Source organism: Setaria viridis, chromosome 5 (assembly GCF_005286985.2).
Source record: "Setaria viridis chromosome 5, Setaria_viridis_v4.0, whole genome shotgun sequence".
In the NCBI taxonomy this organism is placed as follows: Eukaryota; Viridiplantae; Streptophyta; class Magnoliopsida; order Poales; family Poaceae; genus Setaria; species Setaria viridis.
The window spans coordinates 45,992,234-46,019,019 of NC_048267.2; the positions used below are offsets into that span (position 1 = coordinate 45,992,234).

Sequence of the window (26,786 nt, forward strand, 5' to 3'; positions counted from 1 at the left end):
TATACTCCATTTGTTTCTAAATATTTCAAGTTTAAAAACAAGAGGGCGTACTCAATTTACCTCCCAATAAACTGCACTTATTTGAAAAAACTTTTCAGTTTATTTTCTGTGAAATTCACCTGTTCTGTTCTTTCGTTTTCCAATCCATCGCGTCTGCCCAGAACAGGTGAATTTCTCAGAAAATAAACTGAAAATGCCTTGTCCAGCTGTCCGAGTCTGCATGTGGGCCCGACGAGTACGACTACCAATCCCACACGTCCACCACGTAGGCGGTAGGCCGGAGCCATAAACACCAACCTCATCTTTACCCCCAAACCCGCCGGATTCCTCCTCCTCCTCACTACCCGCTCTAAACCCTAGCCCAACACCACCAAGCCGCCCCCGCTCGCCCGGCCGCCGCCGGGGACGATGGCGAAGCCTCGGCGCGGCCGCTCCGCGTCGCGCTCCTCCTCGGGCTCCTCCTCCCGCTCGCCGTCCCGCTCCGTCTCCTCGGGCTCCGTCTCGTCTCGCTCCCGGTCGCGCTCCCGCTCCTTCTCGTCGTCGTCCTCCCAGTCCCGGAGCCGCTCCCCTCCCCCGGCTAAGCGCAGGTGAGGCACGACTCTCCACGATATGGATCCACTTATTTTACCCGTGTTCCTTCTGAATGGATGCTGTTTAAGCCTTTTCGATTTACTGATTCGAGTGGCACTTCGTCAAAACAACGAAACCCTAGGTGTTCCGTTACTTCATCCTAAGGCATTGGGTGGCTGCAACTGGAGTGTTTAGTATGAGGCTGGTTGATTCAGATAATTGCACAGTTACATTTTGTGGGGGTTCCTTGTGTGTTAAACTACGTTCTGTTTAATACAGTTAGTCCTTGTGGCACTGAACAGTATGGATGCAGTCATTTCAGTGTAAAACAGAACCAGAGTTTGGTAATAGTTCTACTGATCCTTTGCAAATTCATTTTTTATTATTCTCGTGATAGGCTGTAAACCTAAGTTAAATGTTGGACCCTGCATTCGGAATTCAGATGAACACCTTGAGTTGTTCAATTCCTTGCTGTGAGCTTATTGTTTAGCCGTGCTTTTGTTATCCTGTAGTGGTGGAGGCCTGTGGTGACCAGCATTTGCTACTAAAATCATATTGTTGAAACTGTTTATTAAATTCATCACGCCTCATGCTTTTGTTTGTTCCTGTTGCCACATTTTCTAAATGGGCTCTTGGCAATTTAAAGTTATTCTTATATATGAATTTACTTGATTACACTACAAGCGTTCTGCTTTTGTGAACATGGATATTTGGTATTTTTCTCATGAACTATAATTTTCTTATGCTGGTTCTCTCTAACCGGAGTGCATTCACTTATGGATACTGTTATCTGCCCAGCTCACCTGGAGCACGGAAAGGTCGATCACCTTCACCACCTCCTAAAAGAGGTTCACCCTCAAAGAAAGTCCGTTCGCCATCACCACCACCTAAAAAGGCTTCATCCCCTAGGTACAAGCTTGCATAGTAACTGCATATTTTACTTTAATTCCCTGCTGTTATGTTGATTATATTTAAGCATGTTGTTTCACTTGTTAGTTACGTATTACCATCGTGTTTATCTTTTATGAAATAAGTGTAGTTTTCAAAACTGGATGCTGTTTGTGGGGTAACAATACAAAAGCTTGTCCAAAATTCCTGTTATATTGGATGTTTCAATCCTCATGTTAGCAAGAAAAATGCAATAGTAGCCTCTGATACAATTTCTCTTGTAGGTATGATATTGCTACTTACTGTTCGTAATTTGATTGACTTTTTTACACTGTTTTCTGGGGAACTTGTCATGTACATAACCTGCTTCTGGACGTTTTTACTTCTTGTCTCCCATATTTGGAGTTATATTTTATTTCCAGAGATTTTGTAGAGTTCCCAGGCAATATTGACTTTGCATTGTTTTTTTGCTCCCTGCGTGTCTTGACCTCTACATCTGACTCTTGTGCCCTAGATTACTGAAAAAGTGATTATTTGATTTCAGGAAAGCGTCTCCTCCTGCTGAGTCCACTGTTATCTGCATTGACCATTTATCAAGGAATGTTAATGAGGCTCACTTGAAAGAGATATTTGGTGAGCTTACTTTCTTGTGCTTTATTCTGTTGGAAGTTCAGTGTTATGATTTTAGTTATTATGGCTCGGACAGTGAAACTAGATTTATATTTGCTTCTGCATGAATTTGCCTTGTGCAATTGTTACCTGAATGACCTCTTAGTGTTTAGGGACTCTTTTGATGGCATGCATTTTGTTTAGTATTTAAGTCTATAACCTTTGGAGCCATTTATTTTATATTTCTATCTCCAACTACCATGTTTTCTGTATTTCTAGGAAATTTTGGCGAAGTGGTGAATGTGGAGCTATCAATGGACCGATTGGTAAGTGAATTTGTTTCTCTTGTTCTCTCTTATTCTGGAAATCTGTACCTGGCACTCTCCTCTTAAGTCTTAACACCTATTATTTGTTTTTCGTAGGTAAATCTTCCTCGTGGGTATGGATATGTTGAATTCAAGAAGAGAGCTGATGCTGAGAAGGCTCTTCTTTACATGGATGGTGTATGCATTCTACCCTATGCTTTTGCTTTTGCTTTTTTTTTCCGGTTGATAAGTAAGTGGCTTGCATGTTCTACTAAAAATGTTTTCAGGGTCAAATTGATGGGAATGTTGTTAAGTTGAGATTCACTCTTCAACCACGCCAAAGGGCTGCATCACCTATGAAGGTGCCTCCCCCTCCTCCAAAAAGAGATGCTCCTCAGACTGACAAGGGTGCTGGCAGTGCTGAAAAGGATGCTCAGCAGCGTCCTAGGGAATGTAAGCTTGTTACTTCTCCTACCAAGGATTTCTTTTCTTCTGAAGGTGCATATTTCAGCTTAATAATTATTTAATTGTTTACATACGTGCTTGCAGCATCTCCACGGAAGAAGCCTGCTTCACCTCCACGGAAGCGATCTCCCCCAAATCGAAGGGTTGAGTCACCCAGGCGCCCACCTGACCCATCTCCTAGGCGTCGTCCTGATTCTCCACCTATCCATCGCCGACCAGATCCTTCTCCTGTCAGGCGTGGTGACACACCTCCTCGCAGGAGACCACTGTCTCCCCTTAGGAGGCGTTCTCCCTCTCCACCCAGAAGGCATAGGTCACCGATGCGGTAATCACTGCTCACATACATTCTATAAGTTTAAGGTATTGTAACTAGAATTGCTGACAATATTTTGCAACAACAGTCCTTCACCTAGGAGGGGTCGTGGCAGCCCATCGCCACGCAGGCGCTCCCCTGGACCTCTTAGGCGGCGGTGAGTCCATTTGAGCATGTCTCTAATTTCCATTTATTTGCAATGCCCTGCAGTACGATATATTGTGCACTTCCTGATGCGCTGAATGTGTCGTCAATTGTTCACCTCCATTTTACCTATTGCACATGATCATGCTATTTGCTCAAATTACCCTTCCTAGTGTTTGGATAATTGTTTTACCTGCTTGTTTTCTGTCTTGGGTTTTGTTCTTCTGTTGTGTACGAAGGTTCTATTGATCTTTTTTTGGTCCTCCCCCTTATTGTGCCAGTTTAGCCATTTTGTTCATTCCTTTCTCTTTTTCTCTCTCTAGCTCACCACCACCAAGGCGGTTGAGGAGCCCACCAAGAAGGCCACCACCTCCACGTCGTTATAGTCGTTCTCCTCCTCGCCGACCCCTTCGCTCCCGCTCCAGATCGATTTCTCCAAGAAGGTAGTGGATCTGATGCTCAAATCTTTCAGCAGAGGTTGTGCCTCTTTTGCATCTTGACAGTTCTAAAATCCTGTTTGTATAATGCAGGGGTCGAGGGCCTCCATTGAGGCGTGGAAGGTCAGACTCATCATATTCTCGATCGCCTAGTCCACCAAGAAAGGTGAGTTCTACATCTGCCGTGGTATTTGTAGCCTCAGAGGAAATAATGTTGAATTCTTGCTTCTGTTGCTGGTCATGCTATGTAATACTAATAAGCAGTTAAATGTGACTTTATTTTCTCGTATAGGGGCCAAGAAGGGTATCAAGGAGTCGTAGCCCTAGGAGGTAACCCATTTTTGAAATGTTGCATTTTTTTTTTGTATTTTGCATATGTCAAGAATATTCTGTTGCTGAAAATGTCTTGTTCTGTGCAGGCCTCCTAGAGGAAGAAGCATCTCTAGTGACAGCCGAAGCAGCAGCTCACCATCCCCTAGACGCAGGTAGAACGAACTTGTGGTATTGTGTTTCCGGCAGGTAAAACCTTTTATCCCTTCACTCAATCTGTATCGTTTGCCTGTGCTTGTGACTTGCTGTGAGCTCAAGTGTTGGTTCGAGGAGATGATAAGAGAAACCTACGGCAATGCTTCCAATGGATCTGCTTAACATGCTTGGTGGACTCTCTAGCTTGTGATATGTACCCAAGACGATTATCTGCTATGTTTGGCTTATGTACTTGATGCATGTACCGAAGTATTTTGAATTTCTGAAGTTGTTTCCGGTTAGAACTCTGGGTCTAAAGTTTCTGTGGTAAACCTTGTGCGACTCAGTGTTGAAAGTGTTGTTGAACTTTTGTTTCGTGTGTGCTGCTTACTGCTATTCTGTTGTGCAAGACTGCCGGTCGTTGTATCTTCGTTCCTGTTTACAAGCTTTGTGCCTGTTATTCTGCGTCGTATAATTTTTCCAGTCTCGACCAAAGATATTAGTGAGGCGGCGAATGTGTATTGTTGGATCAAAAATGACAGCGAGTCACGACCATCTGCAGCACGCTTGGCCGCCTCCCTCCGGCGTCCCCGGTGCTGAGGCCGCCCGACCCTGACCGGTAACCGCTCCAGTTTTGTGCTCCCCCGCCATAGCCCATCCACCCAGCCTTCGTCGCAATGCCATCACTGCATCACATGATCAACTCCGAGACGGTGGTCTGCTTCAGTAGTCGAATTATTGACGTGTCATAACATTGTTTGCCGAAACGGCTATTTAGCCTGTTTATTAAACATGACATTAGCTAGTGGTCTCTTGTTTAATTAGCCGTTTAGCCTGGTAGGATGTTTGCCATTTTAGTGGTTATAGGTGAAGTTTGCATGTAGAATGTTCACAGGTAACAGGGCCTTGTGCCATTTTCCTGCTCCGAAGGAAACGATGCTCTCTCTCTGTTCGACGCGTGCACGACCGCCTGCGGTTGTGCTCGTGTGAAAAGTGCTGGCCGTCTCCTCGCTCCCCCTCGATCTTGACCGCGAGCTGCTGATCGAACGGCTACTGATCACACCAAATGCCAGTTCAAGCTTCTCCCGCCTCTCCCCCTAGCGGAGACGGGAGGCCAAGATGCCGCCGCCGCCGCCGTTCGCCTCCATGGACGCCTTCTACCTCCACCTGCTCCGCTCCTGCGCAGCGCTGCCGCACGTGGCCGCCGTGCACGCCCACATCGCTCGCGCCCACCCCGCCGCCTCCCTCTTCCTCCGCAACTCCCTCCTCTCAGCCTACTGCCGCCTCGGGGGGCCCTTTCCCGCCGCCCGCCTGCTCGACGAAATGCCCCGCCGCAACTCTGTCTCCTTCAACCTCCTCATCGACGCCTACTCCCGCGCCGGCCTCGCGGACCGCTCCCTGGGGACCTTCGAACGCGCGCGGGCCGCGGGGGTCAAGGCCGACCGGTTCACGTTCGCCGCGGCGCTCGCCGCGTGCTCGCGGGCGGGCGACGTGAGGACTGGAAAGGCCGTGCACGCGCTAGCCGTTCTGGATGGTCTCGCCAAGGGGATGCTTGTGTCCAACTCGCTCATCAGCATGTACGCCAGGTGCTGCGAGATGGACGAGGCCCGACGTGTGTTTGATGCCGCCGACGAGCATGACGATGTCTCGTGGAACTCGCTCCTCTCTGGGTACGTCCGGGCTGGTGCGCACCAGGAGATGCTGAAGGTGTTCACTCTGATGTGCCGATGCGGCATGGGTTGGAATTCGTTCGCGCTCGGGAGCATCATCAAGTGTTGTTCTTCTGGTGTTGATATTGCCGGGCACATTGCAGAGGCAGTCCATGGGTGCGTGGTGAAGACTGGGCTTGCGACTGACGTGTTTCTTGCAAGCGCATTGATCGACATGTATGCTAAGAAAGGCGCATTGAGCAATGCTGTTGTGCTTTTCAAGTCGGTGCAAGACCCAAATGTGATTGTTTTCAATGCAATGATTGCAGGATTCTGTCGGGATGAAGCTGCAGTTGGCAAGGAAGTCACGAGAGAAGCTTTGAATCTGTATTCAGAGCTGCTGAGCCGAGGGATGGAACCTACTGAGTTCACATTCTCGAGTGTTGTACGGGCATGTAACTTGGCTGGTGAATTTGAATTTGGGAAACAATTACATGGTCAAGTGCTCAAACACAGTCTCCAAGGCGATGACTATATCGGCAGTGCACTCATCGACTTGTACTCCAACTCTGGTTGCACGGAAGATGGGTACAGGTGCTTCAGATCTCTTTATAAGCAAGACATTGTCACCTGGACATCAATGATTTCAGGGTTTGTTCAGAACGAGCTTTTCGAGAAGGCACTGAGATTGTTCCAAGAATTATTATGTTATGGATTGAAACCTGATCTTTTCACCATATCGAGCGTGATGAATGCATGTGCCAGTTTGGCTGTTGCAAGGACTGGTGAGCAGATCCAGTGCCTTGCCACGAAATCAGGTTTTAACCGGTTCACTGTCATGGGGAATTCCTGCGTACATATGTATGCTAGGTCAGGGGATGTTGATGCTGCAACTCTGAGGTTTAAGGAAATGGAATCACGTGATGTTGTCTCTTGGTCTGCAGTGATATCAAGCCATGCTCAGCATGGTTGTGCAAGGGATGCTTTATGCATTTTCAATGAAATGATGGATGCAAAGGTTGTGCCTAATGAGATTACTTTTCTTGGTGTCCTTACTGCATGTAGTCATGGAGGACTGGTTGATGAGGGACTCAGGTAAGCATGCAATTTCTTCTTCTTTTTTATCAGAGTATTCATTCAACTGGCAATGCAACTTATTTTGTTATACATATCTCATATGTCCATCTCATTAATGGTCTCATGCAGGTATTATGAAATTATGAATAAGGAATATGGGCTGGCCCCAACCATAAAGCATTGTACTTGTGTTGTTGATCTCCTTGGACGGGCTGGGAGGCTAGGTGATGCTGAGGCTTTTATAAGGGATTCAGTCTTCCACGATGACCCTGTCATTTGGCGGTCTCTGTTGGCCTCATGTCGTATCCATGGAGACATGGAGAGAGGTCAACTTGCTGCAGATCGGATAATGGAGCTGGAACCCACCACCTCGGCATCATATGTAATTCTTTACAACATGTACCTGGATGCTGGGGAGCTTTCCCTAGCTTCAAAAACTAGAGATCTGATGAAAGAGCGAGGTGTAAAGAAAGAACCTGGTCTTAGCTGGATTGAACTGAAGTCTGGAGTTCACTCTTTTGTTGCTGGTGACAAGTCCCATCCAGAGAGCAATGCAATATACGAAAAACTGTCAGAGATGCTTTCCAAGATAGAAAAGCTTGGAAGCACTGGTAATGCTAGCACAGAGTCAACTGGCATCTCTGGCAGGGAACAAAATTTAGTGGGTTGCCACAGTGAGAAACTAGCTGTGGCATTTGGAATGATTCATTTACCACAATCAGCTCCGGTTCGAGTAATGAAGAACCTGAGAGTTTGCCGCGAATGCCACTCAACTATGAAACTAATATCCAGGAGTGAGAATAGAGAAATAATTTTGAGAGATGCAATTCGATTCCATCACTTCAGAGGCGGAGCTTGTTCCTGTGGTGATTACTGGTGATGACTTATTCTAGGTTTTGAGTCCAGGAAGGTAGATATGACACTTGCTGTACATTACATCGTGCCATAGCATGAAAGGAAAGACCTGTGTGCTGATGAAATATTTCAATTTTCACATGATATCTTAAAGTATAGCAGTTTATGCATTGGACACCTGTGAGTGCACGTACACGGAGCCTTTGTCCTGTTTTCTATATAGGTGTGATGAAGTAGTTGATATGTGCTCCAATCTTGAGTTCTTCCCTGATGTAGTGTGCTTCGAGGGTGATGATCAGTGTTGGCTTACTGGAGCGTGCTATGTAAAGGCGAATGATATCTTTCAGTTTTGTGAAACTTGTGGTAGCCATTCGCTGTAGAATCTTATTTTTATCTGGAGTTTGTTCACGAAAACTCCGTGACTAGCAGGTGACACGGATTGTTTCTGTGCCCGTGGGACACTGTTAAGTAGGGTCTTAGGCAACCACTTATCACAATTGGGGATGTAGCTCAAATGGTAGAGCGCTCGCTTTGCATGCGAGAGGCACGGGGTTCGATCCCCCGCATCTCCACTACGTATTTTGTTTGTTTTGTTTTTTCGTTTTTTTTTTTTTTGCGTTCTCTCTAGCGTGCGGTAAATATCCGAGTCGGATAAAAGGGCTTCAGTTTATTTTTCCCCCTTTTGTTACGTTCTCTCTGGCAAGCCGCTGAACGATCGATTTCTACCATGCGTGTTGCTCTCAACCTCTTAAGGAGTGAAAAAGCAAAAACTGAACAATCAGAAGTAGACCGGAATAGATTCCATTCCATCCGAGCAGAGCATTGCTCATTGGCAGTTCTCCAACCAGATAACCAGATAACTCTGAACTTGACAACCTTGTCTACCAAGAAACCACCTCGATCAGCTTCTCGGTCGTCGGTCAGAGCAGCATGGATGGAATGGTATAGTCACCAGTAGAGTGAGTGTCATTGATGACCGAAGCAAGACAGTTAGTTCTCAGAGATGACACCTCACGTGCAGTGAGCTCTTGGTCCATGACAGCTGGGCCCAAGCCCACGTGCCAGACTAGCGTTTACATCACATCAGCGATCGTGACTCCATAAGCATAATAATCACACTTACCTGCTCCATCCCGAGAGATATAATACTTAATACTACTCTACTACAATAGGCCAATAGCTCATCGCTTACCTTGACCTACGGTTAAATAAAAAAAAGTCAAATAAAAAAAACGATGGGATAGGAACCCTGACCTACGGTTAATTAATCTATACTTAAGTAGTATCTAAATATTCGATGTGACAAGGACTAAACTCTAATCTCCGGAACCAAACACCCCCTGAATTAAAAAAACGAGGGCAGCAGAAGCAAGAATCGAAGTGGCAATCTTCCGCAGGAAGCTTGGAGGCAGAATAGAGAGTGGCAGCCTATAAATTGGTGCTTGCCCAGACCTCAGAGCATCAACACACAGTCAGAGTCACGCACTCCACGCCCCCCAGTAAAAAGGCACAAGAGCTGAAGAAGCCATGAGTCTCTCCTGCATGCCATCGCTCGCCAAGGTGTTCCCCAAGAAGCCGTCCTCCTCCTCATCTTCGGCGTCTTCATTCAGGTCGGATGATGATGATGATGCCATCAAGAAGCAACACGAGAAGCAGCAGCAACTGGAGAAGCAGAAGAAGCAAGACGAAGGGAAGAGGAAGAAGAGTAGCAATCTTGCTGGCGCCGCCTCGACGACGCCCTACTTCCCCTTCCAATCTAGGCCGGGGCTCCTCTAGGATGTTCGGCTTCCATGTGCTATTTCCATTATTATTTGGATGTTGCGTATGATCTGAGAGTATATGTATATGCGTATGTATCCTCTCGTGAGTCGTGACCAAGAACTTTTCAAAGCTTGTTTACTTTTTCTTTGGAGAGAGTAAAAAAAACTGTGTACTTGAGCACCATAAAGAACGTAGTTCAAAATGAATATATGACGCTAGTTCTTCCTTGCTAATTGTCAAATCAAATGGCAGCTGCTAGCTAAATACACCCTACTATTAACCCATTTGCGATTAACTTACAGCTCTGTACCATGTCGCACCTCTCCGTCAATCAAGCGAACATTTCTGCAGCTCGGGCACTTGCAGCCCCTTGTTCCTTGTGGAAACGCCCAGAGTCATGCCAACAGAAACAAGGGTTTCCAGTGACCTTTCGCTGTTGGCAACAAGATCAGCATCGAACTGGATCGCATCCTGCCATACGAAGTGAACTTTTCTTGAGCAACTACTCTGGTTTGAGAATCTGTTTGTATGGGTGGCATCGATTTTTCTTTTAAAAGTAGAAAAGAAAACCCTTACTAAGGGAGGATGAGCATACCTTCTCAAAGACGCATATCACTGTGCTCCCTCCAAAGGAGAAATACCCAAACTGGACCAAGAAAGATAAAATAAGATAATGTTACACCTTGACACAAGCAACAGAAGAAATTCTTATTAAGATATGATAAGTGGTAATGCGTGAATGCAAACCTCATCTCCTTTCTGGACGTAATCACCCTCCTTTTTCAAGAAAGTGATGCTTCCTACCATGGTTGCTCCAATCGCGACAAACGCTACCTGAACCATGCCATCAGAAAAAGCATTGCATGATGAGTGACGGAGAAGTATACAAGCTACTGGCAACACTCCAGGATGTTCTGAGTTCATCTCAAGGCTATGGTAAACAAATGAATTAAGCAATATACTGACAATTTTTAAGATCCTGGTAAGACAAGATAGGCTACAGACATATATCACAAATTCCACCGTAGCATCGAGCCTACTGCTCCCAAAGATTTAATAGAAAATGGGGAAAGAAGTCCAAGCTACACGGGCATTCAACATCCTTTTCTGTAAACTTTTCTCACAAGAGATAACTGAATGAGTACAACTAATCCAACATTCTGACAGCAGCGATAGTGATAGGTGGATCGATGCCTGGTCATATACAAGGAAAAGAACAGAAATACAAACCTTTCCAAACTCTGAAGTTGATATTATTGAGATAACTCTCTTATTTTCTGTGAATACATTGCAATACTTGCTATTCACAGCGATGGGATTGACCTATCAAATGAAAAGATACTAGCATCAGCCAGATGCTAAGAAATGGTAGAAAGAGAACAGAACACAGACAGATCCCTTTCCACAAAGATGAAAGCATGCAAATATAAGTATTCTATACCGTGTACAGGCATCCAGGAATTTCCACAAATTTCTCCACGGTTCCTGAGACTGGTACATGAAACCTATGGTAATCCTGCATACTAGAAAGTGTAAGATTCACAATTGCATAGTATGCTTCCAACAAAAAATTGAGCCTCTAGGAACCAAATAGATATACGCATATTAAATCACAAGTGATGATCCTTTTTCTTAAAGGAGATTAAAACCTGTACCTGAGGTGCAAGCCGGAAAATGACCAACGATCCATTGCTTAAAGCATTCGAGTGGGCACTGGTCCCTAGGAGACCCTCAATTGAAAATTTGCGGCCCTAGGAATGGAAAAGGGGTCATGCTGTGATTGCATGAACATATCTCAACACACATAATATAGTTAAAATTAATTTGTTTACACATTGGAGTTGTGATAATGCGTCTTAAGAATCGTGTTATATTTACAGTGTCCTGAAAGTACAAGCAAAGCAATCAATGCATCGTGTCAGATTTTATACAGACATTATCTTGGCCGGATAGGAAAGCTACCCACTATATGCTGGTTCATAAAATGCTACAATTGCTATCTGTAACCGAACCATTGAATTAACGGCCAATAGAAAAGTGACAAGCATTGAGGACCAGCTAGACAGACCGCACTATGAATTACTGCTTACGCTACTAATGTGGTGAGCTTTCCTAAATATGATGTAATGGCCAATAGAAATGACAGGCATTGAAGGCCAACTATACAGAGAAAAATATGCATTATTGACAGCATGAAATATACTTTGACATGATTGTTTACCCTTTACCATGCGCATGAAAGAGAAAATCAGGACATATTGCAGGAATAGATACCTTTTAGTGAGATTATATTTTTTATGAGATTATACTGGTCCAAGGAAATATTGGTGTCCATTTATTGCAAGCACTTAGGCTTTTATATAGAACTTAAACCCTAATATTGTGATGTACTGATTCAGTTAAAATTAGTCAACTAATGCCCTTACCTTGATCCAAAGTCTTGTGCTCTCATCAACAGAACTGAAAGCCATTAAACGGCTATCAGCAGCACAGGTGGCGATACCATCTTGATCACAATATGCAATTGGTCTGGCACCAGGTTTCAGTCCTCTTATGAAAAATTCATTAAAAGTCTACAAACAAGAAGTAATTCAGTGCATACCGAAAGCTTTCCAAAAATCAAATGTGCCATCCAATCGATGCCTCGTTTCATTCCAAAATTATTAGCATTATGGGAAGTCCAAAAGATAAGATAATGAACACAATAATGGGGGCTAGGTTACTGTAATAGTTACACACCTTAAAACTTTCAATAGGATCCTTGACCTCGTCCATGTTAATTTGATCCTGCAGTTATATACAAAGGAATATTTATGGTGTCAACATCTGTCTTATATAAATGTAAATGATTGACATATATTAGAATTTGAGATAGATAACCAAGAAAATAGATCGATAGATAAATAACAAGACCAAACGATCAGTATTTTAGCCAAGTAATAATTATGGAGATGGTCAAAGTATTGACAAGGATAGAAATTTATTAACCAAATTCAGACTAAACAGCTAAGATTGAGCTGGGGGGGAAATCAGAAATGTAGACTGCATAGCAAACATGTTTCAGAAGATGTAGAACTTTGCATACCTCTAAGGACTCAATCTAATTAAAAAGAATTTCGCATTTCTTCCAAGACTATCTAAATTAAAAAAATAGCAACTGCATGGGGAAAATGAGGTGTGTTGTTCTCCTGCTTTTGTGGTTTCAATGTGTTTCCAAAAACAGGCCTTCAGTAACCAGCATAGATTTCTTGAATCACATATCCTTCAACACATAATGTATATTCTGCATGTCATCTGACCGCATACTATTTGAAGGATAGGAAAACACCAAACATGATAAAAGTACACTATTTTCAGAAATTTGTTGTAATTCACTTTATATCCAAGAACAAGGACTTTCAGTTCCACAGTACTTATGTTGCTTGAAAATGACAGGTGAAATATACCAAATGCTGAAATTAAAAGGGCTCCGACAGACATGAAATGTGTGTATTGTAGGTGCATGTTACTGTGCTATGAAAAGAAAATAAGGGGAAAAAGGAACACTGAGAAACGGCATAACTTCAGGCAGGGCTGACAATAAGCAATTGCAACATACATAAAGGATCCCAGGATATCTCCACATCATATGGTTTCTAGATTTTGTTAGGTTGGTACATCAAGCATGCTCTTTAGAAAAGGCTTAGTTATATTCTGCACCTTAAATGACTCAAGGAACTTGGGAATATCTTTTGCAGATTCCGGTGAGTTCATCTTTTTCCCTTGCTTCTCAGATAGGTTCTTCAAGAGGTCTTTAACACCTACATGACAACAATCACAACTATATCTAAGGTATCAATCCATATAAAGACGCACATACTAGATGGTGATCAAGACCAACTCTAGAAAAGAGAAAAACATTGTGATAAGTTTACATATCACTGTATATCAGACATCCTAATTCTAATATAGCAGACAATCCCTCAAGGCTGTACCAAAAACACTAGTCATAATTCCAACATCTTTCTTGCAATGACTTCTGTGTGCTGGTTTCTTAAGCAGCTCATAGTGATCGAGGTTTGCCTTGTCTACAACTACACAAGCACAATGGCGTGATGAGCTACAAAAATGTAGAACTTTTCAAAATTCAAGATTGTAGTTAGTGATCAAAAGTTAATTTCTTGTTCATAACCTGCTTCACCAACTAAATATTGATTAGAAAAATTATTATACATCACAATAGGACAATAAGCAAACCAGAATTCTTAAGTGTGATTCCATTGTTGTGAATTTACGAGTGAAAAAACTCAGATAATTTTGAGTGAATCTAGTACACCTTGTCAGGATATTACTACGTAATTTATTAATGGGAAATATGAAAAGAGCTAAGACTATATGGTTCCAACATACCTGTATTGATGAGAGTGAGCCCTACTTTTGATTGGTATAAAGCCCTCATGGACAACACAATTTTTCCATCAATAACTTCTTCAACTATCCTCTTTGTTCGCCGGTCGAAAACCTTATATCATAGTACTGATTTATTAAAAGAAAGGAGCAATAAAATTGGCACATCTTCCTTCATTCAAAACTTAAAGTTAATTTAACATATGGAGTAACTTAACACACCAGGATATGGGAAGCTGTAGAGCCGGAGTGCAAACCAACATCATACGTAGAAAAATGTGCCCATTCACTGAGCTTGAACATCCACCTGCATGCAACAACTATATGACTATGGCATAACTTGTTCACATTTGCATGATATTTCAGAACAAAAAAGCTTAAATGGCAGTAGTCACAGTCAGAATCATCAATAAATGAAGCATCTTACCCATAAGAAGCCTGCTTATCAGTTAGAAATCCACCAGTCATTATCTGATTACCAGTTCCCTCATCGAAGCAAAGTGTCATATGTATCATATCATTTATTTTATCATATTTTCCAAGATCTTCACCACATACAGGGCAGTTACTTATAAGTGGTTCTCTGAAAAAAGAGGGTGGCGTAATCAATGATACTGCTACATTCGGGTGCAAATCAATAACTAATTTTGAAACATAACTAAATATGAAGAAGTAGCAAGTTGTTACTTCTCTTGTTGATCGGCCAGTAAGGCTGCCAGTTCATCTATATCAACTATGCCATCACCATTTTTATCCGCTTGACGGAAAAGCTCTTCAATCTAATGCAGGAAAGAAATTAAAGGGACTGCATACAAGTACAAGGAACATACTCTCAAAGGAAATGGAATACACCCTGACCTTTGCAACTGCAAAGTTATTGCCAAAAGCTTTGATCAAGTCTGAGAATTCAGATAACGAAAGCGTTCCATCTTCATTGTAATCCTATGGTAGAACAAGCAGTGTCATGTTTTGCAGGTTGGAATACAAAGAAATAAAGGCAACACATGCAATGTGAAATTGACAAGCAGCATATTCAAAAGAATGCAGCAATGTTGTGAGCACCGTAAATGAAAGAATATTGCCTTTTTAAGTCAAACAATTGGTAGAGGACAATAGTGACAGCAATAACAAACTAGAAGAGGCACATGCACAGTAAATAAGGCATATCATAATACAAGCACAATTGAACATCCATTTAAGAAAAGTATATTAGAAAAGAAACAAGGAAGAGTTGAAGGCTTAGAAGTCATAAAGGATTTTAAATAGGAAAACCGTCAGTCCAGCAGGACCAGCACACCCCAATACATTTTTCTTTAACAGTTCTGCTAGAACTCTACCTTACATTCCTTAGTTAAGCTATGATACCAATTCAATTTGTATGATTGTATCACATATTCACATGTACTTAGTTCCATGTTCCCTAAGGGGGAAATCATGTCTAATTAAAAGTTTAGACTATCATAGCAGCACAACTAAACCTAGTTTCATGATTAGGGTAAACAACAGTCTTCAAATTATTGAAGAGTCTGTGGTTTTGCTATGCTGGCCTCAAACAGTCAATGCAGGCTGAGAAATGCTGCAGTACCTATCCACCCACTTGTTATAGCTTTACACTTTCACAGCTAAAAGCTTTTATATACAAACATAACACGAACACAGTTAATCAAAAACAGCATACAAAACTTTGGCATGATTCTTATCTACTAATCATATATGAAGACACGGTATTGGTACTAGGAGAATACCACTATAGCTAACACACGACGGGCAAAGCTTTGTTCTGTTTCAACAGGATCCTGCAACAGAACCAACGGACAAAAATAAAATCAGCACTTGTATGATGTTCCCTGAGTTCTGATCATAAAATAAATAAGCAAGAGCACTTACTTCGATGTAACATGAGATGGTTATGCTACCCACGGTAGTATTGGGTGATGATGGGTCCAACAGAGGAAGCTCCTCAGAGTGTTCGTCCAAGTCCTGATAGGGAAAACTTGAGTTATAATAATCAAGTTCAGGTCCATCAGATAGTTTTGAAACATTTCAAAATTGTCTAATACAGAGCATGAGATGTATGTCCAAAGGAATAGAAAACTTGATCAGCCGGGGGAAATGCGCTATATCTGGACTTGAAAATCCAGATACTCTACATCATGTAACTAACTTAAAAGAAACACAAAACATTGCCTATGATCTTCTCTTGATAAAAGGTATACAGCCTATTAGACTGGAAAAGAACATGAGCCTCTTCAATAGAAAACCAAGAAACAGCCCAGATAGAGAGATGAACGTATTTTAAGAATGAGATGAAGAACAGTGTTACCTTAGTAAGAATTTCAAGGAGATCAACTTCGCAGTAACCAACCAAAGTATTCTTGGAGAACCGGTTAGTCTGCAAAAATGTACAGAGCATGTAACGGCACTGTATAGCAACTGCAGTTTGACTTGTACTTCCATGAGTACAGATTCTTCTGAAGCTATCCACCAATAATTTGCTTTATGTGGAAGCATTGTATACAAAATGATTACATTCAATCAGAAATAACACAGCTAGGCATGTAGACAAACTTATTTTTAGTTAATGCAAGGGCAGCATACCTCAAAAACAGAGATGCGTGCAATATGAGGCCCTTTTGTCTCAACTATAATTTTCTTTTCCTGCAAATTTATCGGCATTATCATAAACAATGCGTAACTAGATGCCTTAGCAATCTGAAATTGACATTTCAGAAGGATCACAGCGGAAAAGTGAAGCTTACTCACCGAGTCCCATACAGGCCTGTACGTACTGCAAAAAAAAAAAGTCCATAGATTCCAAATGAGAGAGAAAAAAATAGATATGTCTCATCATTACGAGGCTAACGAATACATAAGTAAGAAGGAAGTAGAAGCAATTAACAACATGAAGTGGGTGTGGTGTTTTCCAGGAAACCCGTGTGTAAGTTAAATTGTACTGAATTGGAGTTGGAGGGCTCAGAAACGTGAGGGTCGCCATTTCGAGGGGCGCGGACAGCACAGGTATGAACAGTTTTGGTGACGGATGGAAGAGACATGGTGAGAGTAAAGGTAGCGGGAGCAAAGGCAACGCACTTGTCGGACGTCTCGGTGCGGTAGGTGCGCTCCCCTAGCGAAAGGCAGGCGAAGAACTTGTCCTTGAACCGCATATCCGCCTGCGGCCACCACCAACCGGGGATCAAATAAAACACGAAGTCAACAGAGATGCGAATCAAATCCTCCATGGATTCCGCCCGCGCAAGCATGCATAACCTAGAAAGCAGCGGTAACGTAGCACTAGCAGCAGAGTCGATCAGTCGCCCTACCTTGACTATCCGGATGCGCGCGATGCCGGCGAACTCGTCCTCGGCGATGGCCTTGGCGGAGTCGTCGCCGCCGCTGCGGCGGCGGCGGTGCAGGCGGAGCCGGCGGCGGAAGCGCGCGAAGCGGGACGGCAGCGGGTCGCCGGCGCCGGCGCAGGCATTGGGCCGCGACGGCGAGTGGCCCATCCGTCAGTGAAGGAGGAGGAGTTGGTGAGGACGAACCGAACCGCGCGGCGTAGCGGGTGGGGCCCGGCTAGTGGGGTGGGCGTCAGAGGAGAGACTACCCGGCAGACGGGGCGGTGTTGGAATTGACGGCTTGACGCCCCCCCAAAAGCCGAGCGCCTTTTGAATCCAGGCAAACAGCCCACGCGCACGCGTCGAGGGAAGAGGAAGTTCATCCTGGGCCCACGTGCCAGTGGGCTCTTTGGTGGCGCATGTGCAGGACCGGTCCCACGAGTCAGTGGGGTTTGCGAGGGTCGTCCGGCCGGCGGGTTCCAATTCCAGTCAGCGGCGAATACGCGCCTCACTGAGACTGCCGTGTGGTCCCCCTCCCTTGACTCTCGCAACCTGCCTTTGTCGTCTTCCTCTAGCGCATCGTCAGACGTGGTTGGCCCCGCTCGCCAGTGACTAATTAATTTTAATAAATTCATCTTACGAATTAGCCTCCATCTGTTTAATTGGTTTAATCTTTCTAATTAGTATCCAAACATTCAATGTGACAGGTTTAGTACGTGGAACTAATCACCCGTAAAAAGAATAGAATGGCTTCGGTTTCAACTGCTGGTCCCCCACCGCCAGCGGCTTCATGCCATGGACGATCTCTTCATCTTGTACATTTCGTTTTGAAACTCGTAGCAGCTGTTACATTTTGGATAGGAATCGGTCGTTCTTGGTGGCGCACACGCCTGCAGCCTCAGGGCAGCGATAAAAGTAGACCGTGATTTGGATTTCGAAAAGGACGGGGAACAAAAAGTTGACGATGATTTGCACATTTGTAAAATATCGCAAACTTTTTCCCAACCACTTGCCTTTGTTCACACTTTTCTTTTTTTGCGCTGTAAAAGCAAAGACTAGTTATTTTTTAATAAAAAAGTAAAGGAAGTAATGGCTAGTTATTACATCATTTTTATTTTCCAGGCTATACACACGGTCAAAGTGGAAAACAATTGTTTATTGCTACATGTTTCAATTCTTGCGGGTTAAGCAACCACAAATGCTGGCCTTACTCTCCCTTGAATACAGGTGTCATCATATGCTAAACTATGACAATGATTTCAGAGTTAGAGCTCCTAATTTCTTTCTTTCTTTCTTTCTTTCTTTCTCATCGGTAGAGCTCTGTCTCTCGGATCGGTACAACTCCTAATTTCATCATCACACAGAAAAAAGAAGAGATGCAAGTAAATGAAGCTGGGTCGTAGTTTGCGAAAACATTTTGCATACCTTTCAACCTTTTTTTTTTAAAAAAAACGAAAACTTTGTAAAATTGGGCTAGCTATGTGGGCGGGCTGGCTATGAAGGTCCATGGACCATCATCCATCGTGGCTCAAATGGGCCGGTGCGTGTGCGGCCCGATTTGCAGCCCGACCGATGGATGGATGATACGATTCACGGCGACGCGCGCGCGCGCGTCGCCGTCGCGTCGTATCGTCTTATCCGCCACGGCGCAGTTCGTGTGGCGGCACGTCCAGACTCGCCTGCCACACCACACCACGCCAGGTTGAGCTGCTATCTCTCTCCGACGCCATGGAGACCCTCGCCGCGACGCCTCGGCCGCTCTTCCCGGGCGCGTCCCCGGCGGCATTGATGGCAACGGCGGCGAGACGGACGACGCCACCGGCCCGGCGTCGCTGCGCCGGCGCCGCTCCTGTCAGAGCCGCCTCCGCTGCGGCCGCCGGGGAGGAGAAGCCGGCTGCGGCTCCGAAGGCAGCCGCCGCGGCCGGGGATGGCGCGGCGCCCAAGAAGCTCCTGAAGAAGAAGCCAGTCTACTCGAGTAAGATACCGGATGCATGGATCCCGCAGAACAGTTGATTGATTCTGCATATCGTAGCCTTGATGAACTCAACTGAACTTTGGATCCTTCTCTCTCTGTTTGTGGCTGCGTGCAGTGAAGAAAGGGCAGATTGTGCGCGTGGACAAGGAGAAGTACCTGAACAGCATCAACGTGCGTTGGGTTCATACTTTCAATTCGTCGTCGATCGTTTCTCTCATGCGTGCGTGTAGTGTATAGTGCAGTGCAGTACAGTACAGCATGCAATTCGCTGACTGCTAGCTGCACATGATGTGTGTATTTCAGTACCTGTCAGTGGGACATCCACCCTTCTACAAAGGCCTGGACTACATCTACGAAGACCGCGGCGAGGTATATAACTAGCTAATTTCTCATGACTCCATTCAGTTCAGTGAGGTGATCAACCATCAGCTCAGCAACAAGACCGCTACGAGTTTGATGATTTGTATCGACGAGTGCAGGTCTTGGACATCAAAATCTTTGAAACCGGAGAATACGCCCTGGTCAGTCAATTCCAGCTGCATGCATGCTACCTGCTCTTTAATCTGCCGTTCTGATCTTCTTCAGATCAAATCGTGCCTTGCTGATCGATGTGATTTCCTGACGCATGCAGATCGCGTGGGTGGGGATTCCGACACCACCGGCATGGCTGCCAACTTACATGCTCATCAAGGTATCTTAATGCTACTGCATCACTTGGCATTATTATTCTGCTGCGTGCGTCCGTGCGTATAAACGACGATGCCATTAACCGTGCCTTGCTGATCGATCTGATTTCCCAGCCGATGATCTGCCCGCTGTCTGAGTAAATAGAAATCAGCAGTAGCTTAAGTTACCGAAACCGATTGCCTCTACAGTATATATGAATCAGGGAAGCACTCACCTCTCTCGTGACATGTGATTGTTTGCAGTCGGACAAGCTGGACTACGAGAGGATATGATGGCCGCGGCCGGCCTCGCAAGGACCTTTTTCAGTTAACAGTTCTCAGTTCATCCGGCGGAGCACGCGCCATCGCCATGCCACATGTTCAGTCTGTTGTACTAGATGCAAAATGCCAACCCAGTCAAGAGGCAATCTGCCGTTACACCACCTGAGCTGAATAATAAGGAAGAAAGGCCAAAGTGACGACAAGATTCAAATTTATTTGCTGTACTGCACTTGTTATTATACAAAAAAAAAAACTCATATTTTGTGTTGAGACCAGGATTCGAACATGAATGTGTAGCAGGATAGGTACGGCCTCAGAAAATCTTATACTAACAGCAAAATTCACCAACTTTTAAAGAACAAGCCAACGTTATTAGGTTAGACTCGGCACTTGTTCCTCCCCTTCCTCCGCTCGTCGACCGCATTCTTCCCGCCCGCCGCCTTCTGCCCCATCCGCCCCTGTAAGACGCCGACCCCTTCTCCCCCCTCCCTCCTCGTCCCATCCCTTCGTTCTCGTCTGCCGTAATGCTTGTACGCGACGCGTTGGGGGTTCGACATCCTCTTGACCTAGCTATCTGGACCGTAGTTTTGGTTCGAATCCTTCCGTCCTGCATGGACAGGAGCATCGTTAGTGGTTCTCTTAAAATGCTGGACGCTGAAACTTTTCCCATTGTGCACTAACTTTGGTTATTCAGAGATTAACTGAGCCGAACCTAGTATGATTCTGGAGTTAGATTGGTTCACAGATTGCTTTTTTTTCCCTTCTTACATTTATCAACATTTATTTGGGGCTTACTGGAAACCTTATTGGTCATGAGCAATCACAGAACCTGTATTTCTGACCTTTTGATTAGTTGGCCTGTGTTAGTGTCATGGCATTTGCTTTACCGGTTTGACCCAAAGTTGGACATCTGCTTCAGTGTTGGGAAGATGCCGGAATGTCAGAGGGGTGGCGTTGATCCCACAAGAAGCTGGAAGAGGAATGAAATAGCTGATGATCTCACAGGAAGCTCAACAGAGAACAAAACAATTTGCAAGAGAGAAGAGACAACTGGATTATCGATTTCAGGTCTGCTGGTCCTATTTATTTTCTGTGCATGTTTCTTACAGCTCTGGTTGCTCACAGCTTTGTTGTATGTTTTTTATTTTATTTTAACTAGGCAACCTGTATCGGGACTCAAATCAAGGTGTCTGGAGTGACCTCAGTGAAGAAGTTGCAAAAGAGTTGTCTAAAAGTGTTGTCTCACTTGCTCTGATGGATGGTGATTATTTGTTTTGTTATACTACTCTTGTTCCTTTTTTTTTCCAAAAGTACATTTGAATTCGCTGATTAGAATTGATTAGATTATGATCTTGTTCAGGAGACACAGTGTTATTTGCATGCTCGGGCATAGCTGTAGATTGTGGCGAGCATGCAACAAGGTTTCTGACTTCAGCCAGCTTGGTTAAAGCTTTAGATGTTGAAAGAAAGGACCATGATAACTTGAAGGTTGATTCTGCTGATCATCCTTTACCAATTTTCCTTTCTACATAAGATAATTGTGATAGTCATTTCCTCTTTTCTTGCTTCATCATTATAGGTGCAAGTGCGCCATTTTGAGAATGTTACCACAAGGTTTTTGGGAGATTATGATTTAGATCAAAACATTGCTACTGTCAACGTCAGGAACTTTACTGATATGAATGGAGTGGAAAACTTACATTGTCCACGTTCTCTGAGGTATGCTTGGATCGCAGTATGAGTATTTTAATCTGTTTCTGCTACTACATGCAACAGAGTCTTAGGCAATAAAATTATGTTTTAAGTAAGGCCTTCTATTTCACTTTTATTTCGATACCTGTGTTGCTTGTAACTCATCTTTTGTGTGTGTGCGCGCGCTAGGTTTGCGATGGTGGGCCACTTTCTACTTTTGATGGGAGGTTTGCCTGGCATGAACATGTTTTTAAGTACGAAAAGAACCTTTTTTTTTCTTGCAAACACTTAGACCTCTTCTGTGGTTGGCGTACCGTACACCCCTGTATGATCTTAAACTTCCTCCACGGTTGAACACTAATCGAGAAGGTGAGCATACAGCCACACATTAACACCATTGAATATTTGTTATTATGCAATTCATGCAATGATAATTATTTTTGAAATTGTCTCAAATGGTGTAAAATTAGCTTTTATGCTTTGTACTCTACTGAATGGTAACAATCATTATATGCAGTTTTTTTTTGCATGCAATGGGTTTTTCATAAAATGGAATGGACGTACAACTATTCTGACTTCAGCGAGCTTGATTAGAGATCCTGATGATAATGCAAAGATTCTTGAAAATTTGAGGGTTAGTGATAATTATTCTTTGATCCGCATTCTTTCAATATACTTTTTTTTATTAAGTCTCAGTTGTGTCATATGCAAATTGAAGTCTTACGATCCAAACAACCAGCATGCTACAACATTATAATTTGCATTACAACGTTGCTCTAGTCTATGTTGAGGATTTTTGTTCTCACGAACCAGCAATTATTCAAGATGGGTGGTACGACAATTGTAAATTACTAGGGTGTTGCTTCAAATCCGGCATGTTGATGGCTTCAACAGGGTATCAGTTTGTCGGGCCGTTCATATTCGATTGCGAATATCTTGAATACACTAAATGCAGAATCACTAAGGTACGGTTGTTTTCTTTTCTTTACCTACTTTTTACAGGGTTAAATCAAATAGTTGCTTCAGAATGTGTTAACTGCAATATCTTTTCGGCATTAACAACGACTTCATGCCACCTGGTTAGGCTGGCATTGGAGGACCTCTCCTTAAATTTGACGGGACATTTGTTGGCATGAACTTCTATGATCAGATGGAAGGAACCCCATACTTGTCATCGAGTGTGATTTTGGCTATCCTAGATAATTTCAAGACAAAAAGGTATGTCTAGATTTCATTTTGGGTTTTCAAGTGCTAGTCATGTACTGCATTCAGGTATCAAGGACGCTCACTTGGCTATAAAAATCTTATTGAAGCAGGCTCCGTGAAGTAGAGTTTTCAGTTAAATATGTTCTTTGGTTTTTGATAGGAATGTCTCTGAAGGTGGTCATGACAGGAAGAAATCTCGTGTGCTTGACTGGACTATGGATGATGACGATAGTTATCGACCTAATAGGTATTCTAATACATATACCATTACTAACAGATTAAATGTTCCATATATATTTATGGATCACATTGCATTATTGTTCGCAAAATGTTATTGCTATCAGATTAAACGTTACATATATATTTGTGGATCACATTGCATTGTTTGCAAAATGTCTAATGACAGTTGGCCCGTGCCCAAGCCCTTTTGGTGTCATACCGGCGATCTTAAGAAGCATAAAGCTAAAATTTGGCGCAGAAGGCCCCCCATCTCATAGATATGTGAATGGAGATGATTGTACACATGGAAGCCATCAATTTTATTTCGGTTTGAGTTGTAATAATGAAAATAACCTGTTGCGACATCTATGGTACTGCCTTCTTAAGTGCGATGATACAATATTGTCTAGTACTATGTAGCAGTGCAAAGTATATATGGTGCTAAAGTTTTACTGCAACATCACTTGGTGTTGTGCTAAGTACTGTTGTTGAACTCAGAATCTTGAATCTTGAAGATGATTTGGCATGGGTAAGCACATGCTCCAAATAGCAGCATTTTTTCGTACGGTCATCCGTGAAATCAAATGCTGAACTAATTTTCGGAAGGTCCATCCTTTTCGTTTTCGTGTTATGACAACATTTGTTTTCATTTTTTTAATCATTTGAAGCTTCAAAGTGTCATACTGGTATGCTATATTATTGTTAGTTTGTTACTAGGTGGTGCTCTGGTATGCTATATTAATGTTAGTTTGTTACTAGGTGGTGCTATGGAGACGATCGTCTAATTTTTTCCATCTGACTTTCACTTTCTTACGATGTACGAAATAGCGGACTATAGCGGTTGATGCTAGCTGCCGATACAACAGCGTTGTACTAATTAGCGGGCTATAATGGTGCTATAGTAGTTGAGCACAGCTCTACGCTAAATCCTATAGCCCGCTATTTTGTACGTTGCTTTCTTACACCTCCTGAGAATACTCACATGAGATAAATCCTTTTCTCAAAATTAAAAGAAAAGGATCTCAAAGGGCTGAAATAAAACCAAATCCAAAAGCAGCAATACAAAGGGGTTAACCGAGTAAACTCGGAAGAGGAAAAGGGGGAAGAGCAACACAGCAATGGAGGCGAGGGTTGCAGGAGTGCCCGAAGACGAGGAGTCCGGCCTCCTCCCCCGCCCGTCCGCCGCCGGCCGCCGGCCGCCGTCGCGTGGTCCCCGCTTCCCGCCTCCACCGCCTGCCTGGGCGACGGTGGACGGCCCCCTCGGGCTGCCGCTGGAGGAGGCGGAGGGCCACGCTCGGCGCTTCTTCCTGTGGGGTTTCGCGTGCCTCCCCTTTCTCTGGGCCATCAACTGCTGCTACTTCTGGCCGCTCCTCCGCTCGCCGGCGGCATCCTCACCCGCCGCCTTCGGGCCCATCCGCCCCTGTAAGACTTGCGGTCCCTTCTTCCCCCTCCTCGTCTCATCTCTTTGTTCTCGTGTGAAAGATCTGATCTGTCGTAATGGCAATATGTGACGCGGCGGGGGCTTTGACCTGCTCTTTACCTTTCTGGATCGTATAATTTAGGTTCGAATCATCTCGTGCTGCATTTGACAGTAGCATCTTTAGTGATTTTCTTAGGACTTTGGATGCTGAAATATTTCATTGTTCACTAACTTTGTGCAGAAAGTGTAGTTGTAGGGGTTCTCCAGAGATTAACCGAACCTAGTATGATTCTGGAGTAGATCGGTTCATTTTTTTAAAATAAACTGGAGGCTACTGTTGATGTGTTATCTTTAGTTCAGGGAAACATTAATTCTATCTTGACAATTCGATTTTGTCTGCAGAATCAAACTGTACTTAGTATTGTTGTCTCAAAAGTGTACAATGAGTTGGGCCATCCCCTGAGTAAGAATTTGTTACATACAGTACATGTGATTGCATCAGCATTCTTTGCAATTGAGTATCACTTCTAATAGCAGCATTTTGTATGGGGCTATGGGCCACCTATGAATTTGAATGCTGAACTAATTTTTGGAAGAGACAACATAATCGTTCTTGTTATGACAATATTGAGGGCACCATTTTTAGAACCATTTGAGGTTTTTCATGTGGCATACTGTTACTCGTTGTTGGTTGCTATGAGGTTCACTAGGATATATGCCTATGGAGATAAGGGATTGATCCAATCTGTTTCATCTGAAAAGGCTTTCACTTTCTTACGCCTCTTGAGAATAGATGTCTAATTTCATAGAGCCATATTACTCACAGGAGCTAAACAGTGTAGTTGATCTCTAGTAGTTTGTTGATTGAATATGCAAATTATAAGCTTTGACTTCCTTTGGTAACTGCTATATAAACAAAAAAATCACAACTATAGGTTAACAAGCTCAACTGGTACCCTCTCTATCTTGTGGTGTTATCATTTCCAGTTTCTTACACATGTGAACATTCTGTGCAGATGTTGTGCGATCAGCGATTGGCTTTACCATATTTTCTGTTGTTCTGATCACTTGGGCCACGACTTTCATTGTTGGAGGCGAACGATTGTTTGGACCAGCGTGGAATGATCTCGTAATGTACAATGTTGCTGACAAGCTTGGCCTCTCTGGATTTATGGGATAGCCTCCGCTGGCTCCGACCATCTCACTGGTTGTACTCCATTGCTTTTCCCTGGAGGAGATAGTTTCGTCTTCGTGGGGCTTGGTACTATTTGCTGTTATCTAATATCAATGGCTGGTTAGACTGAAGGTTAGTGTGGGCTGTGTTGTAGAAAGGGATGAATGATTTGTGTTGGAGAGGTCATGTTACCATAGATCTGAGGTAAATATCTATGAAGAAACCGGACTCAAGGATAATGCTTTTGTATTGCTAGACATTCTGATATGTGTTTTATGATACGACGTTGCACCGTGCTTTGTGTCCGTTTTGCTGGAATGAATCAGGCATTTGTATTCCCTCATATGAGAAATCAGACTCAATTTGATGGATAATGCTTTTGTATTGCTAGACATTCTGATATACGTTTTACGATACGACGTCGCACTCTGCTTTGTGTCCGTTTTGCTGGAATGAATCAGGTATTTGTATTCCCTCGTTTGAAATTAAATATTGACGTCAGTGAAATAGAGGCACATCCAATGAGAAACCAAGCTGGTTTGGTGCTTACAAAGTTACAATAAAAACAATAAGTTTTAACTGTTATATATGTCCAGTTTTAGTAATTGAAGATGGAATAGCTCGATCGGAAATTCAGGGCTCATCATCTTGTGCATAGAAGGGAAAAAAAGGGGGGGGGGGGGGGGGGGGGGGGGCGGGGAGATTGACCTTGACTGGATGAGCTTGCATTTCGGCCCAGAAGAACAAAAAAAACATAACAAAAATGCGGTGAGCGTGGATCGAACACGCGACCTTCAGATCTTCAGTCTGACGCTCTCCCAACTGAGCTATCCCCGCTTTGTGTTCAGGTGACGCAAGGATTTAACATGAATTCTGGATTTCTCCCGCAGCTGTTGG

The 26,786-nt window shown here is 43.6% G+C and overlaps 6 protein-coding genes and 2 non-coding genes across 12 annotated transcripts; 6 read left to right on the forward strand and 2 right to left on the reverse strand.

The window, feature by feature from the left end:
* The first annotated feature begins 342 nt into the window (after positions 1-342).
* LOC117856958 (uncharacterized) lies at positions 343-4,566 on the forward strand. The gene is made up of 12 exons (XM_034739412.2): positions 343-587; positions 1,369-1,479; positions 2,003-2,091; positions 2,347-2,393; positions 2,490-2,570; positions 2,660-2,825; positions 2,922-3,162; positions 3,239-3,307; positions 3,618-3,737; positions 3,825-3,897; positions 4,024-4,061; positions 4,151-4,566. Exons 1-12 carry the CDS (start codon positions 409-411, stop codon positions 4,218-4,220), a joined length of 1,284 nt encoding a protein of 427 aa, XP_034595303.1. The 5' UTR covers positions 343-408; the 3' UTR covers positions 4,221-4,566.
* Positions 4,567-4,719: 153 nt separating this feature from the next.
* Positions 4,720-7,970, forward strand: LOC117856953 (pentatricopeptide repeat-containing protein At3g13880). The gene is made up of 2 exons (XM_034739408.2): positions 4,720-6,940; positions 7,052-7,970. Exons 1-2 carry the CDS (start codon positions 5,316-5,318, stop codon positions 7,800-7,802), a joined length of 2,376 nt encoding a protein of 791 aa, XP_034595299.1. The 5' UTR covers positions 4,720-5,315; the 3' UTR covers positions 7,803-7,970.
* A 306-nt stretch (positions 7,971-8,276) lies between these two features.
* TRNAA-UGC (transfer RNA alanine (anticodon UGC)) lies at positions 8,277-8,349 on the forward strand. The gene has a single exon. It is a non-coding gene; the product is annotated as a tRNA-Ala (tRNA).
* Positions 8,350-9,694: 1,345 nt separating this feature from the next.
* LOC117856955 (phosphatidylserine decarboxylase proenzyme 2) lies at positions 9,695-17,556 on the reverse strand. The gene is made up of 21 exons (XM_034739410.2): positions 17,245-17,556; positions 17,015-17,094; positions 16,688-16,712; positions 16,523-16,582; positions 16,248-16,316; positions 15,812-15,904; positions 15,670-15,720; positions 14,783-14,866; positions 14,612-14,703; positions 14,352-14,507; positions 14,147-14,231; positions 13,928-14,039; positions 13,238-13,338; positions 12,278-12,325; positions 11,965-12,111; positions 11,194-11,289; positions 10,980-11,054; positions 10,769-10,861; positions 10,286-10,372; positions 10,134-10,184; positions 9,695-10,009 (listed from the first exon to the last, which is right to left on the reverse strand). The coding sequence occupies exons 1-21, from the start codon at positions 17,425-17,427 to the stop codon at positions 9,866-9,868; spliced, it is 1,932 nt and encodes a 643-aa protein (XP_034595301.1). The 5' UTR covers positions 17,428-17,556; the 3' UTR covers positions 9,695-9,865.
* Positions 17,557-18,908: 1,352 nt separating this feature from the next.
* On the forward strand, positions 18,909-20,448 carry LOC117858157 (NAD(P)H-quinone oxidoreductase subunit O, chloroplastic). The gene is made up of 6 exons (XM_034741170.2): positions 18,909-19,231; positions 19,347-19,402; positions 19,535-19,600; positions 19,711-19,752; positions 19,863-19,922; positions 20,161-20,448. Exons 1-6 carry the CDS (start codon positions 18,985-18,987, stop codon positions 20,188-20,190), a joined length of 501 nt encoding a protein of 166 aa, XP_034597061.1. The 5' UTR covers positions 18,909-18,984; the 3' UTR covers positions 20,191-20,448.
* Positions 20,449-20,582: 134 nt separating this feature from the next.
* Positions 20,583-23,880, forward strand: LOC117858159 (uncharacterized). Of its 5 annotated transcripts, none has more exons than XM_072294076.1 (10): positions 20,583-21,246; positions 21,338-21,439; positions 21,539-21,666; positions 21,758-21,897; positions 22,060-22,239; positions 22,388-22,504; positions 22,684-22,835; positions 22,955-23,088; positions 23,237-23,323; positions 23,483-23,880. In XM_072294076.1, exons 1-5 carry the CDS (start codon positions 20,991-20,993, stop codon positions 22,160-22,162), a joined length of 729 nt encoding a protein of 242 aa, XP_072150177.1. In that variant the 5' UTR covers positions 20,583-20,990; the 3' UTR covers positions 22,163-22,239; positions 22,388-22,504; positions 22,684-22,835; positions 22,955-23,088; positions 23,237-23,323; positions 23,483-23,880. The 5 variants fall into 5 exon arrangements, with proteins under 5 accessions (XP_072150177.1, XP_072150179.1, XP_072150176.1 ...); XM_072294078.1 differs by having other exon boundaries at positions 23,021-23,088; XM_072294075.1 differs by having other exon boundaries at positions 22,955-23,323.
* Positions 23,881-24,359: 479 nt separating this feature from the next.
* On the forward strand, positions 24,360-26,194 carry LOC117858158 (probable gamma-secretase subunit PEN-2). The gene is made up of 2 exons (XM_034741171.2): positions 24,360-24,717; positions 25,732-26,194. The coding sequence occupies exons 1-2, from the start codon at positions 24,414-24,416 to the stop codon at positions 25,893-25,895; spliced, it is 468 nt and encodes a 155-aa protein (XP_034597062.1). The 5' UTR covers positions 24,360-24,413; the 3' UTR covers positions 25,896-26,194.
* Positions 26,195-26,653: 459 nt separating this feature from the next.
* TRNAF-GAA (transfer RNA phenylalanine (anticodon GAA)) lies at positions 26,654-26,726 on the reverse strand. Its single transcript has one exon. It is a non-coding gene; the product is annotated as a tRNA-Phe (tRNA).
* Between the last annotated feature and the right edge of the window lie 60 nt (positions 26,727-26,786).

Coding starts and splice junctions, on each gene's coding strand:
- LOC117856958 (XM_034739412.2), top strand. CDS start 409: ATGGCGAAGCCTCGGCGCGGCCGCTCCGCGTCGCGCTCCTCCTCGGGC. Junction 1,480..2,002: donor AAAAAGGCTTCATCCCCTAG/GTACAAGCTTGC, acceptor ATTTGATTTCAG/GAAAGCGTCTCCTCCTGCTG. Junction 4,062..4,150: donor AGGAGTCGTAGCCCTAGGAG/GTAACCCATTTT, acceptor TGTTCTGTGCAG/GCCTCCTAGAGGAAGAAGCA.
- LOC117856953 (XM_034739408.2), top strand. CDS start 5,316: ATGCCGCCGCCGCCGCCGTTCGCCTCCATGGACGCCTTCTACCTCCAC. Junction 6,941..7,051: donor CTGGTTGATGAGGGACTCAG/GTAAGCATGCAA, acceptor GGTCTCATGCAG/GTATTATGAAATTATGAATA.
- LOC117856955 (XM_034739410.2), bottom strand. CDS start 17,427: ATGGGCCACTCGCCGTCGCGGCCCAATGCCTGCGCCGGCGCCGGCGAC. Junction 16,317..16,522: donor CACGCATCTCTGTTTTTGAG/GTATGCTGCCCT, acceptor ACATTTTTGCAG/ACTAACCGGTTCTCCAAGAA. Junction 15,721..15,811: donor CCATCTCATGTTACATCGAA/GTAAGTGCTCTT, acceptor GTTCTGTTGCAG/GATCCTGTTGAAACAGAACA.
- LOC117858157 (XM_034741170.2), top strand. CDS start 18,985: ATGGAGACCCTCGCCGCGACGCCTCGGCCGCTCTTCCCGGGCGCGTCC. Junction 19,403..19,534: donor AGTACCTGAACAGCATCAAC/GTGCGTTGGGTT, acceptor TGTGTATTTCAG/TACCTGTCAGTGGGACATCC. Junction 19,601..19,710: donor TCTACGAAGACCGCGGCGAG/GTATATAACTAG, acceptor CGACGAGTGCAG/GTCTTGGACATCAAAATCTT.
- LOC117858159 (XM_072294075.1), top strand. CDS start 20,991: ATGAGCAATCACAGAACCTGTATTTCTGACCTTTTGATTAGTTGGCCT. Junction 21,440..21,538: donor CTCACTTGCTCTGATGGATG/GTGATTATTTGT, acceptor GATCTTGTTCAG/GAGACACAGTGTTATTTGCA. Junction 21,898..22,059: donor CATTGTCCACGTTCTCTGAG/GTATGCTTGGAT, acceptor TGCGCGCGCTAG/GTTTGCGATGGTGGGCCACT.
- LOC117858158 (XM_034741171.2), top strand. CDS start 24,414: ATGGAGGCGAGGGTTGCAGGAGTGCCCGAAGACGAGGAGTCCGGCCTC. Junction 24,718..25,731: donor CTTCGGGCCCATCCGCCCCT/GTAAGACTTGCG, acceptor CATTCTGTGCAG/ATGTTGTGCGATCAGCGATT.